Source organism: Ceratotherium simum, chromosome 11, assembly GCF_057802395.1.
Source record: "Ceratotherium simum simum isolate JZ-2026a chromosome 11, ASM5780239v1, whole genome shotgun sequence".
NCBI lineage: Eukaryota > Metazoa > Chordata > Mammalia > Perissodactyla > Rhinocerotidae > Ceratotherium > Ceratotherium simum.
Window position 1 is genome coordinate 14161942 of NC_141910.1, and position 12358 is coordinate 14174299.

The 12358-nt window shown below is 34.7% G+C and overlaps 1 protein-coding gene across 6 annotated transcripts in view; it reads left to right on the forward strand.

Annotated features, from left to right (window-relative positions):
• EXOC6B (exocyst complex component 6B) overlaps positions 1-12358 on the forward strand; it is a 596645-nt gene that overhangs the window by 338615 nt on the left and 245672 nt on the right. For all 6 annotated transcript variants that reach the window (XM_087436583.1, XM_004435543.3, XM_014791430.2 and 3 more), the window contains one exon: positions 4851-4985. In XM_087436583.1, the coding sequence (XP_087292709.1) occupies positions 4851-4985 (135 nt within the window). The remainder of the gene's footprint in view (positions 1-4850; positions 4986-12358) is intronic.

Sequence of the window (12358 nt, forward strand, 5' to 3'; positions counted from 1 at the left end):
ATCTCAATTTTAAGGTGATGAAAGATAGTAACTTTGCCTAAGAACACACAACCAGTAAGTAGTTTGGAAATAGGATTTGAGATAAGTTTTGAAATAAGTTTTCTTTTAAAAATAAGATTTGAAGAAAGTTTTGAAATAAGATTTCTTTTGTTGGAAACTTTTGCTCTTTCACTTTGCTAATTTTAAAGCATCATTATCATGGAGAGAAAGGAAATAAACCACCAGTTTATTAATTTCAGAATATCAGAGAATTAGTTAAGTTTGCAAGAAAGTTTTAAGATGAATCAAGGATACCCTATTTCTTTGTGAAGAGTGTATTGATAGAAAGGCTTAAGATAGAAATTGGATTAAAAAGAGTTTATTATAGATGATAGAAATATTATACCTTCACTTTATTTGAGTCCATATGGAGGCCTTCCTTGACCACCCTATCTCAAAATAGCTCAGACCTACCATCACCAGGTAACTCCTTATCCTCATTTTTATTCCTTAGTGCTTATTATCACCTGACGTTATACGGTATGTATACATGTGTATGTGTGTACTATAATCTCCATGAGTCTTTGTGTACAGCTGTATCCCAATTCCTTGGCACATAGGAGTTCTTACTTAATGAAAAGGAGAAGAAAGAAAAAAAGAAAGTAGGTAAGTAGGTTCTTATGGTAAAGTTAAAGAAATTCAGAATTCCTATTAGTGATACCATATTGAATATTTATATTTTTATGATTATACTAGTGTTGCAGGAGAGCTGAATAAATGACCAATGCCTTGCAGTCACCCTTTGTTTTTAATATAATTTAGATTGATGATCCCATGGCTGTATCCTGTGTTATTTGTCTCTCACATACCATTTGTCTCTTCATCCCCTATTGTTAACAGCAATGATATTGCTGATATTATGTTAAAACATTTTATACTTAAGTTTTGTCAAATATAAGCTTTGTGCTGGACCTTTGAATTTGGAACCAGTAGTTCCACGTATTTTAGTATTTTAGGTATTTGCCTTGGAGATGGTATAAAATAAGTAGTTGACAAAGCTTTTCATACCTTGCTGGGTGAAATGGAGATAGAATTCCTTGAAGTCTTAGGGATAGCTTATTTTTGTGAATGAGAACCAAGGCTGCTCTTTAGTTCTTTATCTTCTTACAGATCTAACAGTTGAGAGGCGTTGGTGGCGTGGAGAGGAGTAGGACTTCTCATTTTCTTGCTTTGGGTTAGTTCCTTTGGAGCTTCAGTGTACTATCTTGGGAAACAAGATAATATCAATTCTAATATAAGTAGATATGTATGCTCCAGGAGTAGTTTATAGTTGGGAATAGAAGCTTCTTCTTGGAATTTAGGGCTTTGAACTATTGAAGATGATGAAGACATTTTCTTTTCTGGAGTTTGTCAAGAATATGAACATCTACCTGTTATCATGGTTCAGGCTCCACTGGGGTGTTTGGAGCAGGGATGGAGAAGAAGTGACTTCCACAGTCTACTCTGTGCCTTCCTCATTAGATTCTCTCTGATACCAGGAAGGAGAGACAGAAAAATTTTCTGTTGCTTAATAGTTTTTAACCTAAGTGACTTCTATCATTTAGTTGTGAGAAGTGGTTGTTTGCTTTATAGTGTTTTCTTTTTTTGGATAGTCCTCATAGAACTTTACTGTATATAAGGCATAACCAATATCTAATCTGTTGTTAGTTCCTTGTCCTCGAAACAACAGTTGGGATAGCTCTAGTGGTATATTTTTGTAAAAAGAGTGGGAAGTAGGGGTTAAAAATATCAAAGGAGCTCGAAGTATGATGGAAGTTGATATCTGAAATTGCTTCATTTCGTCCTTAAGTTCAAAATTACCCCCAAAGTATCTGGCTTTACATTTGTAAATGCCCTTGTGAGGATTTTGGTTAGCTATCATTCAGGAGTAGAGATCACTTAGACCTCATTAACAGACAGTATTCCTTTTGAAAATGACATGGTATCTACTGTAATCCTAGAGTGTTTTAATAGTCTATTCTATGCTCAGCAATGAAACATTTCAAAAGTGACTGACAGCCAACTGATGTAATTCATGGTGATCTTTTGTGTTGACAGATCTTTAAAAAGTCATGGGAAATTACTACTGTACCCAGTGAAGCCGCCTCCTTTTTTTTTTTTAAACTGCCAATATCCTGCAAAACAGGACAATTTTCTCTTTGACTGCCACTATTTTTTATTTCTATAACATGACACGATTCCTCCTTATTATTAGGATTTCTTTTGATAGATAGAATGTGTTCCCTATGGGTAATGCTGATTTTAAAATAGAATTTCTTCAGTTCTCCAAATTAACTCTCTTACTTTTCTGACTTCCACATCAAGACAACCTTGCCAGTAGTCACCTTCCCACTCAGGAAGAAGAGTGATTTAATTTAGACAATTTAAATTTTAGTCCTCTGAGGGAGAAACATGTTGAAAGGAAGAGAATGATGGATTGCTTATTTTGGTGGGTGTTTTTTCCTAGAGCACTCTCAAGTTAAAAGGCTAATGTTTGGGGTAAATTTATAGGAGATAGTATCTGTGTCCAAAACTCTGGGTCTCCAAATTCAAAATGTAGAATGAATGGAAAGAGCCTAGTGATGAATATGAACTTATATGATGAGTTTGGGGAATAGTACAGAGATCCAGTCCCAGCGTTGCCCTGACTTTTTCATGTTTGTTGGAACTGCATCTCTGGGTCTTTGCCATTTGTCATCATGTTTCAAAAGTAGATGTTTTCTTCAGCTCTTCTGGCTGAACCTTAGGCGAGGAGAGGTACCTTTTTCCTTAGTCCAATCTATTACTCAAGAATTGTCATCTGAGTTGACATGCATTTTTTGAGAATAAATTGTGTGCATTAGCCTTGTGCTGGGTGCTGTTGAAGAGGTAAGAATGAACTTACTGATTATAGTCCTATTAGTATTTTTGTTTAATATTCCACAGTATAATACAGTGACTTCTATTGAAGTATAATTCCAACTTTTAAATATTATTTTGAAATATCATTTGATTGTAAAAATGTGTAGTACCTTTCTTCATCTTTAGTTCCAGTTTCCCCTTAGTATCATCTACCCACTCTCCCCCGCTCACTGTCTCGCTAGACTAAAAGAAGACCTAAGTTCTTCCACAGCCTTATACACCAGAACTTCGCCTACCTGCCACAGCCCCACTACCAGATGTATTCTTATGACAATGAAAAGTTAAAGAGGTAGAAAAGAGAGACCAAAAAAAGGTTTTATTCCATCTTCTTTTTATTTCTTTTAGGCTCTGAGGAATATGAATAGTTTTCATAGTTGAAAAAAGTACCACTCCTTTTTTAATTTAGTTTTTTACATGGGCTAGAATCAAAGCATGGAGAAGTTTAGTTGATGGAAGACCCAGAATCTGATGTTTCAGCCTAACATCCATAAACATGCAGCAGACCAGGGCTGCCATCTTTTTTTTTTTTTTTTTTAATAATTTTATTTATTTATTTTTCCCCCAACGCCCCAGTAGATAGTTGTACGTCATAGCTGCACATCCTTCTAGTTGTTGTATGTGGGACGCGGCCTCAGCATGGCCGGAAAAGCGGTGCGTCGGAGTGCATGCACTTAACCGCTAAGCCACGGGGCCGGCCCTAGGGCTGCCATCTTATGCTTATGCTAAAAGGCACTGTCAGAAGTCATTTAGATGAGTCCGTAATTTGAAGGTAGATGATTTGGATTTGAGTCCTAGTTCCATTTAGGTTATGTGATCTAGAGAAAATCATTTCATTTTTGTTTCTGGTATAGTAAAATGGAAGTAATAATTATGCCCACTTAATTTACTTCTTCAGGTTGCTGGGAAGACAATATAAAAAAATGAATTGTGAAGTGCTTAGAAACTTTAATTCTATACAGACGATAATAGTTATTCTTCCTTATCCTCCTCTCAAAGTAATTTATAGATGACTTTTTATCTTACCAGTACTCTCTTCTTTAAGGATCTGTTCTGTGGGCTGGCCTGGTGGCGCAGCGGTTAAGTGAGTGCGCTCTGCTGTGGCAGCCCGGGATTCGGATCCTGGGTGCGCACCGATGTACCGCTTGTCAAGTCATGCTGTGGCCATGTCCCATATAAAGTAGAGGAAGATGGGCACGGATGTTAGCCCAGGGCTGATTTTCCTCAGCAAAAGGAGGAGGACTGGCATTGGATGTTAGCTCAGGGCTGATCTTCGTCACAAAAAAAAAAAGGATCTCTTCTGTAAGAAAAGGGAAATAGTATTAACAAAAGAATATTTAATCCTTACAGTAACCCTGAGGTTTAGAAATTATTGTTAACATTTTACAGATAAAGAAACAGGCTTAGAGAGGTAAAGAAACTTGCTCGAGATCAAGTTTATCCCTTAGTTTCTCTGACTTCAGTGCCCATGTTTTTTTTCCCCATAAACTAATGTAGTTTGTTAATATACTGCAATCTGTTCCAACAGCTCTCTCTTCATCATGGCTAATTTTGAAACATTTTTTTGCCATTTCAATCATTCTTGTTCTTTTATTGGGAGTTCATTTATTTCATTCATTTGGCAACTTTTTATTGCCAGGCACTATGCTAAACACCAGCTGTTTTTGATTTTAGTCTAGTCTTTTTTAAACAGAAGAAAACGTGTTTAAAATAGAGTGACAAGTGCCCCTACAGTATGGGGAAATACAAGATGCTTTGGGAAGTCTTCATAGAGGAAGTAATACCTAAGCCCATGCTTTAACATACCCTTTATAGAATACGGATGGCCTTTGCCACCCTGACTTTTGTTTTTCTTGTACCAACAGATTCATACTGAGCCATTTATCCTAGGGTGAATAGTCAAATGACTTTTACATGTGCTTATTATTTTCTAGCTTGTCCAGATTATTATCAATACAACACACTTGGAGAAATCCTGTAAGTACTTGGAAGAATTCATCACCAATATCACTAATGTGCTTCCAGAGACAGTCCACACCACCAAGCTCTATGGCACCACAACTTTTAAGGTGAGAAGGCGCTACAGTACTGTAGAACTGCTTCTGGTGTGCATGGTCTGGGGCATTCTACCTAACATCGCTTTAATTCTTCCAGGATGCATAGTAGTATGATTCACAACATGCTCTTGAGAATAAGTGCTATGATTTCCTTAGAAAAACAAATACCAATGCTAATTTGTGGGTATTTAAACTAAAAAAAGTCTACAATCTTCCTTATATTTTGTACATGAAAATGGCTGTTTCCTCAGTTGGCCTCCAGGACAGTCAAGAGTTCTTAAGTATGGTCTGGATAATAGTGGGTATGGCTGAAATCAACATCAATTAAAAATTTTTAATTAGCTTTCTGTGTCCGTTGTCCAATTTTTTTTAATCTTACTTTTTAGTGAGGAATTTCTGTCCCTTGTGTAGCTTGCAATTTTATGATCATTTCACAAGGCCACAGCACTAGTTTTGATGCTGTGTTGGATCAAATGGGAAAAATGACACTCATAGAGCAAAAGAAGGATTGATGGTAGATGAGTTTCTAGAGAGTAAATGCCTTAATTTAAAAGAGTCATAAGAATTCGTTTATATTGCCATATGAGCTTTAAATAAGTTTTAAGCAGAAAAAGTAACAGAGCAACATTTTAAACACTAAAATGATAGGTTCTGACATAAGGCCAACATTTATGTTTTAAGTTTTTGTTATTGTTGTTATTCTTTGATTATTTTAGTTTTGAAACAAATTTATATCAATCTTTTGAAATCCAGAAGTTGATATTAATTAGATGTAAAGTTGTAGAGCTGAAATCATGATTTATGTTTATTGGTGTCTACTTTTTCCTGTCTTTTTTCCTCTTTCCCTATTATTGGTACCTTCCCTTGAGAATGGATGTAAGAGAAGAAAAACAATTATTTGTATGATCTGCTCCTTTCCTGTTATAAGAAAAAAAATGAGAAAGAGCCCAAATTGCCAAAGCAATCTTGAGAAAGAGTAACAAAGCTGGAGGCATCACGCTTCCTGATTTCAAATTATATTACAGAGCTATAGTAATCAAAACAGTATGGGAGGGACCAACCCAGTGGCATTGTGGTTTAAGTTCACGCTCTCCTCTTCAGCAGCCCAGGATTCACAGGTTCAGATCCCAGGTGCAGACCTACACACTGCTCATGAAGCCATGCTGTGGCAGCATCCCACATACAAAAAATAGAGGAAGATTGGCATAGATGTTAGCTCAGGGCCAATCTTCTTCACCAAAAAAAAAAAAAAAATCCAGTATGATATTGACGTAAAAATAGACACATAGATCAGTGAAACAGAATAGAGAGCCTAGAAATAAACCCATGCATATATGGTCAATTAATTTACAACAAAGGAGCCACAAATATGCAATGGGGAAAGGACAGTCTTTTCCATAAATGTTGCTGGGAAAACTGGACAGCCACATGGAAAAGAATGAAACTGTATCCTTATCTTACACCATATACAAAAATCAACTCAAAATGGATTAAAGATTTTAATGTAAGACTAAAACCATAAAATTCATAGAAGAAAACATTGGGGATCAGTCCTTGACATCAGTCTTGACAGTGTTTTTTTTGGATTTGACTTCAAAAACAAAGACAACAGAAGCAAAAATAAACGATTAATCTAGAAATCTATTAATCTAGAAAGCTTCTGCACAGCAAAGGAAACCAACAAAATGAAAAGCAACTGATGGAATGGAAGAAAAAATTTGCAAATCTTGTATCTGATAAGAGGTTAATATCCAAAATGTATAAAGAACTCATACAACTCAATAGCAAAAAAACCAAACAATTTGATTGAAAAATGGGCAGAGGAACTGAATAAACATCTTTCCAAAGAAGACCTACAAATGGCCAATAGGTAAATGAGATGTTCAATATCACCAGTCATCAAGGGAATGTAAATCAAAACCACAATGAGATATCACCTCACATCTGTTAGAATGGCTATCGTCAGAAAACAAGAGATAACAAATGCTGGCAAGGATGTGGAGAAAAGAGAACCCGTGTACATTGTTGGTGGGAATATAACCTGGTTCAGCCACTATGGGAAACAGTCTGGAGATTTCTCAGGAAATTAAAAATAGAACTATCATATGATCCTGCTATTCTACTTCTGAGTATTTATCCAAAGAACACGAAAATACTAATTTGAAAAGATAAATATAGCCCTATGTTCATTGCAGCATTATTCGCAATAGTCAAGGCTTGGAAACAGCCTAAATGCCCACCAACAGATGAAGGAGAAAGAAGATATGGTATATATACATAATGTGTATATATACACATTCATATTCAGCCATGAAAAATAAGGAAATCCTGCCATTTGTGACAATATGGATGGTCCTTTAGGGCATTATGCTAAGTAAAATAAGCCAGACAGAGAAGAACAAATGCTGCGTGGTATCAGTTGTATGTGGGATTTTAGAAAAAAACTCAAACTCATAGAAACAGAGAGTGGAAAAATGGTTTCCAGGGACTGGGGAAAATAAAGAGAAGTTGGTAAAAGGGTGCAAACTTTGAGCTACAAGATTAATAAGGTCTGAGGATCTAATGTAAAACATGGTGACTATAGTTGCTAATACTGTATTGTATAATTGAAATTTGCTAAGAGAATAGAACTTAAATGTTCTCACCAAAAACAAAAAAGATAAATATGCGAGGTGGTGAATGTGTTAAATAACTATGGTGGGAATCCTTTCACAATATATACATATTATATGTAATACCACAATGTACATTTTAAATATCTTATAATTTTATTTTCAATTATACCTCAATAAACCTGGAAAAAAAGAAAAAAATTAGATGTTCAACCACAAAATATTCTTTATGTACATATGTGGTTAGGTCAGCTGCTAGATGAGTTACACATTTGTGATGTGACCACGGATTGTTTGTTTTAAATTACCTATAAAATTACTTAAAATTTATTATACATCATATTATGTTGGTATCATTACTTATAAACTTTTCAATAATGTCTCATTATATTAATATTGATACTATTTTATTGAGTAAAAGATTTATTTATAAAGAGGCTGCAAGGATGAGTATGAAAATATGACAAGAGCTTTAAGAACTTCAGGATGACCTTAGGCAGTTTAATAGGAATTATAATTACTCTTAAATATTAGCATTATTATGGAGCATGGGTAATAATATTATCAAAAAATATTTCCACCTGATTTACTGTGGAAGGCAAAATTTCTCCAGGAAAGAGAATGTGGGAGGGACTATAATTGAGTGTTCAGCAGAGAATACGGTGTTAGGGAGTTAGAGCGTGAGGTTCGTTTATACTTGTCTGTCGTATGGGGAATATGTAATATGTACTGCCACTCTTCGCCTAACCTATCTCAATTTGCTTATTTCAAGGGCTTTTCAAATTATGGTCAGAAATCCTCCCAAAGGATGGCCTGTGTATTTTGTTGTTGCTCCAGCATTAAAATTGTGGAGGAAAATTAAAGGCAGACAGGAAGCCATAGGGGTTGAGCAGCCAGTTAAATACTTAGTAAAGGAGAAGTTCTGGAGACCACTAAAGGTCATGTTGACAGTGCTTATTGGAAACACTGATTGCTTAAAGCGTATTGAAAGTTTATTTTTACCAGGACTGTTTCAGACCAGCTAACCCAGAACTCAGTATAAACATGGCAATTATGACAGCTCATGTTGTGTATTTTCCTAAGCTACTGTTTCCAGAAAACTTTCCCTTGCAGATGGAAACCTTTATACTGAAAAAGGGGCAATAAGAATCTTCAAGGTATTTTCTTGCACAGTTCTCTCTTGTTTCTGCCATATGTGACATAATCAAGCTGGCATTTTTAGCTTTTCTTGTTCATAAGAATTTCCTCACTCTCTTACAAAACAGAATGAAGGTATTTATTAATTTACTCCATCATGAATATTGTTTATGTACCTACTATGCAACAATCTGGTAGTTTCTTGAGTAGAGACAGAAAAAATACTTAGTCCTTGGACTTAGAGTTTATAATCTATAGGGAAGACAGACACTGTAAGTTTTATAAAGAACTATGCTAAAACTACCAGAATAATACAATAAATACATCGCATCCCTCATTGATTCCACAGTTTTTATAAACCATCTGCTGCATACCAGGCAACTTATAGGTGTGAACAAAATAAATAAATCTCCTGACTTTACAAAGCTTATATTCTAGTTATATATCTATTATATATCATCTAGGGAATGATAGATGATAAACAAACAAAAAATCTAATTTAATGTCAGATAGTGATAAGAACTAGGAAGCAAGTTAATGACCTGAATGAAATGAGAAATGGAATCATTGGAATTTCTGATAGATAAGCATTCCGATCAGAGGGAACAGTACAATAGTAGGTATTGATGTGTTCAAGGAAGAGCAAATGGGTCAGTCTGGCAGTGATGTATCTATCATTGGTGGTAGGAGTGGTAAGAGATGAGACAGTCAGGAGTCAGATGATTTCTGGCCTTGTAGGCCACAGTAAATACTTTGGATTTTATTCTAAAATGAAATATGAGGCCATTAGAAGATTGAGAGTGGTGGTGATAATCTGATTTATATGTTAATGGGTAACACTGCTGTGTAGAAAATAAATACACTGTAGGTCAGTACGAGTGGAAGAAGAGAGTCTAATCTGGAGGTTATTGCAGCAGTTTAGGTAAGAGATAATGGTCACTTGGACTGCAGTGGTGGGGGCAGAAGTGGTAAGAAATACTTTTGAAAGTAGGGATGGCAAGTTTTACTGCTGAATGCGGTATGGAGTTATAAGAGAAAGAGTGGAGTCAAGTATAATTCCAAGATTTTGGAGCTAAATAAACTGGATGAATAATGGTGCCGTTCACTGAGATGGGGAACAGTGAGAGCATAACAGATTTGGGGAGGGGCAGTAGAATCAAGACTTCCATTTTTTGACATATTAAGCTTGAGATATTTAGTAGTCATCTGCAAAGAGATATTGAATTGACAGGGCAAAGTCATAGCTGCAGATAAAAATTTAGAATTCATCAATGTAAAGATGGTGTTTAATGCCATTTGGCTGACTTTCTTCTGGGAATTGGATATAGATAGAGAAAAGGTGTGAGGATTGAGCTCCGAGGGAAACCAACATATATAGGTCCAGAAGAAGAGGTGAATTCCGCAGAGGATAAGTGGTGCTTATCTCAGGTTTGAGACTTTAAAGGAGAAATTCCCAGAAAAGGCATAAGTTGGAATGGATCTTAGGACCAGCAGGAGGTGTCCAGGCAGAGAAAGGATGAGGAGAGAGTAAGATATTTTTAGGAAAAGCAACTTTATGTACAAAGATAAAAGAATAAAATAAAACCAGACTTACTCAGTGTAGAATAAGGGTAGCAGTGAGATAGAGAAGTAGGTCAGTGCCAACTTGTGAAGCATTTTGTTTTGTATTGATAGGTGATTTAGACTTTCTCCTACTAAAGTCTCTGAGAGATTTCAAGCAAGGGTGTGTTGCATTTTTAAAAATAACATTTTACCCTGTCTAACTAAAAGGAAGGAAGAAAGAAAGAGGGGTGGAAGGATTGAAAGAAGGATGGAAGGAAGGAAGCGAAGGAGAAAAGAAAGAAGAAAGGAAGGAATAAATAAATCACAATTTCTCAAAATTCCTAATGAGAGGATATGAAATAGCTAGAATACTTGTGTTTCTCTGTGCTAATAAGTTTGAGGATCTATAGGACAATATGTGATTAAAAATGATTCAAGAAGATACAGAAAATTGACTAAAAACTACGAGAGAAATGAAAATGTTATTAAAGACTTCTTAAAACTGGGCAAGACCTACATGATTTCACCAATAAATACATTTAGGCCTTCATGAAACAAATAATTTCTGTATAATTTAAACTATTCCAGATCATAGAGAAAAAAGGAAAATATTTTAGTTCATTTTTGTGAAGTCAACGTAACAGTGATTCAAAAAACGGAGACACCACAAAAGATAATCTGAAAAATTAAAGGTAAATATTGATATAAAAATCATACTAATAGAATGTCAAGCAAAATCCAAAAGTACATAGAAACTAGGGATAAAAGTCAGGTTAAGAATGCAAGGATGATTACTATTAGAAAATTGTTTAAAATTATTCACTACTTTAATAGATCAAATGAGAAAAAATATATGAGTGTTTAAAGAGATACTATGTCAACATCTCTTCCTGCTAAAATCTCTTAGTAAACCCCTCTATTCAGGAGGCAGAAAATCAGTTTGGATATAGTTGAATTGAATGGTACTAGCAATCCATTGGATCAAATTGACATTTGTGGAATACTTCATCCAACAACAGCAGAATGCATATTCTTCTCAAGCTCATAAAAACATTCACCAAAACAGACCATGTTCTGAGTAATAAAACACACCTTAACAAATTTTAAAGAATAGAAATCATTCAAAATTTGCTCTCAGAACACATGGCATTAAACTGTGGAAATAAATAATGAAGATAGCTAGAAATTTTCAACATATATGGAGATTAACCAACACACTTCAAAATAACTTATGGGTCAGAGAAAAAGTCTCAGCAATTACAAAGTATTTCAAACTAAATGAAAATAAAATACAACTTACCAAATTTGTGTCATCAGTGAAAGCAGTGCTTAGAGGGAAATTTATAGCATTAATTGCATATATTAGCAAAGAAGAAATGTCTAAAATCAATAATCTAAGCTTTTGCCTTAGGAAACTAGAAAAAGAAGAGCAAATTAAATCCAATGTAATCAGAGGAAAAGAGATAAAAATTAGAGCAGAAATCAAAAAATCAAAAGAGAATGTCAATGAAACCAAACACTGGTTCTTAGAAAGATCAATAAAATTGATAAACCTTGAGCCAGGCTAACCAAGAATAAAGGAGAGAAGACACAAATTACTAATATCATAAATGAAAGAGGGGCCATCACTACTGATTCCATGGACATTAAAAGAATAATAAAGGAATATTATGAACAACTCTATACTCTTAGTTTGATAATTTACAGAAAATGAACCAATTCTTTGCAAGATACAATTTACAAAAACTCACACAAAGAGAAATAGATAATCTGAATAGCCTAATATCTATTGAAGAAATTAAATCAATAATTAATAACCTTCCAAAACAGAAAACACCAGGCCTAGTTGAAAGAAATTGAAGAAGACACAAATAAATGGAAAGATATTCTATGTTCATGGATTGGAAGAATTAATATTGTTAAAATGTCCATACTACCCAAAGAGATCTACAAATTCAATGTAATCCTTATCAAAATTCCAAAGGTATTTTTCACAGAAATAGAAGAAACAATACTAAAATTTGTATGGAACCACAAAAGACCCCAAAAAGCCAAAACAATCTTGAGAAAGAAGAACAAAGCTGGAGGCATCAC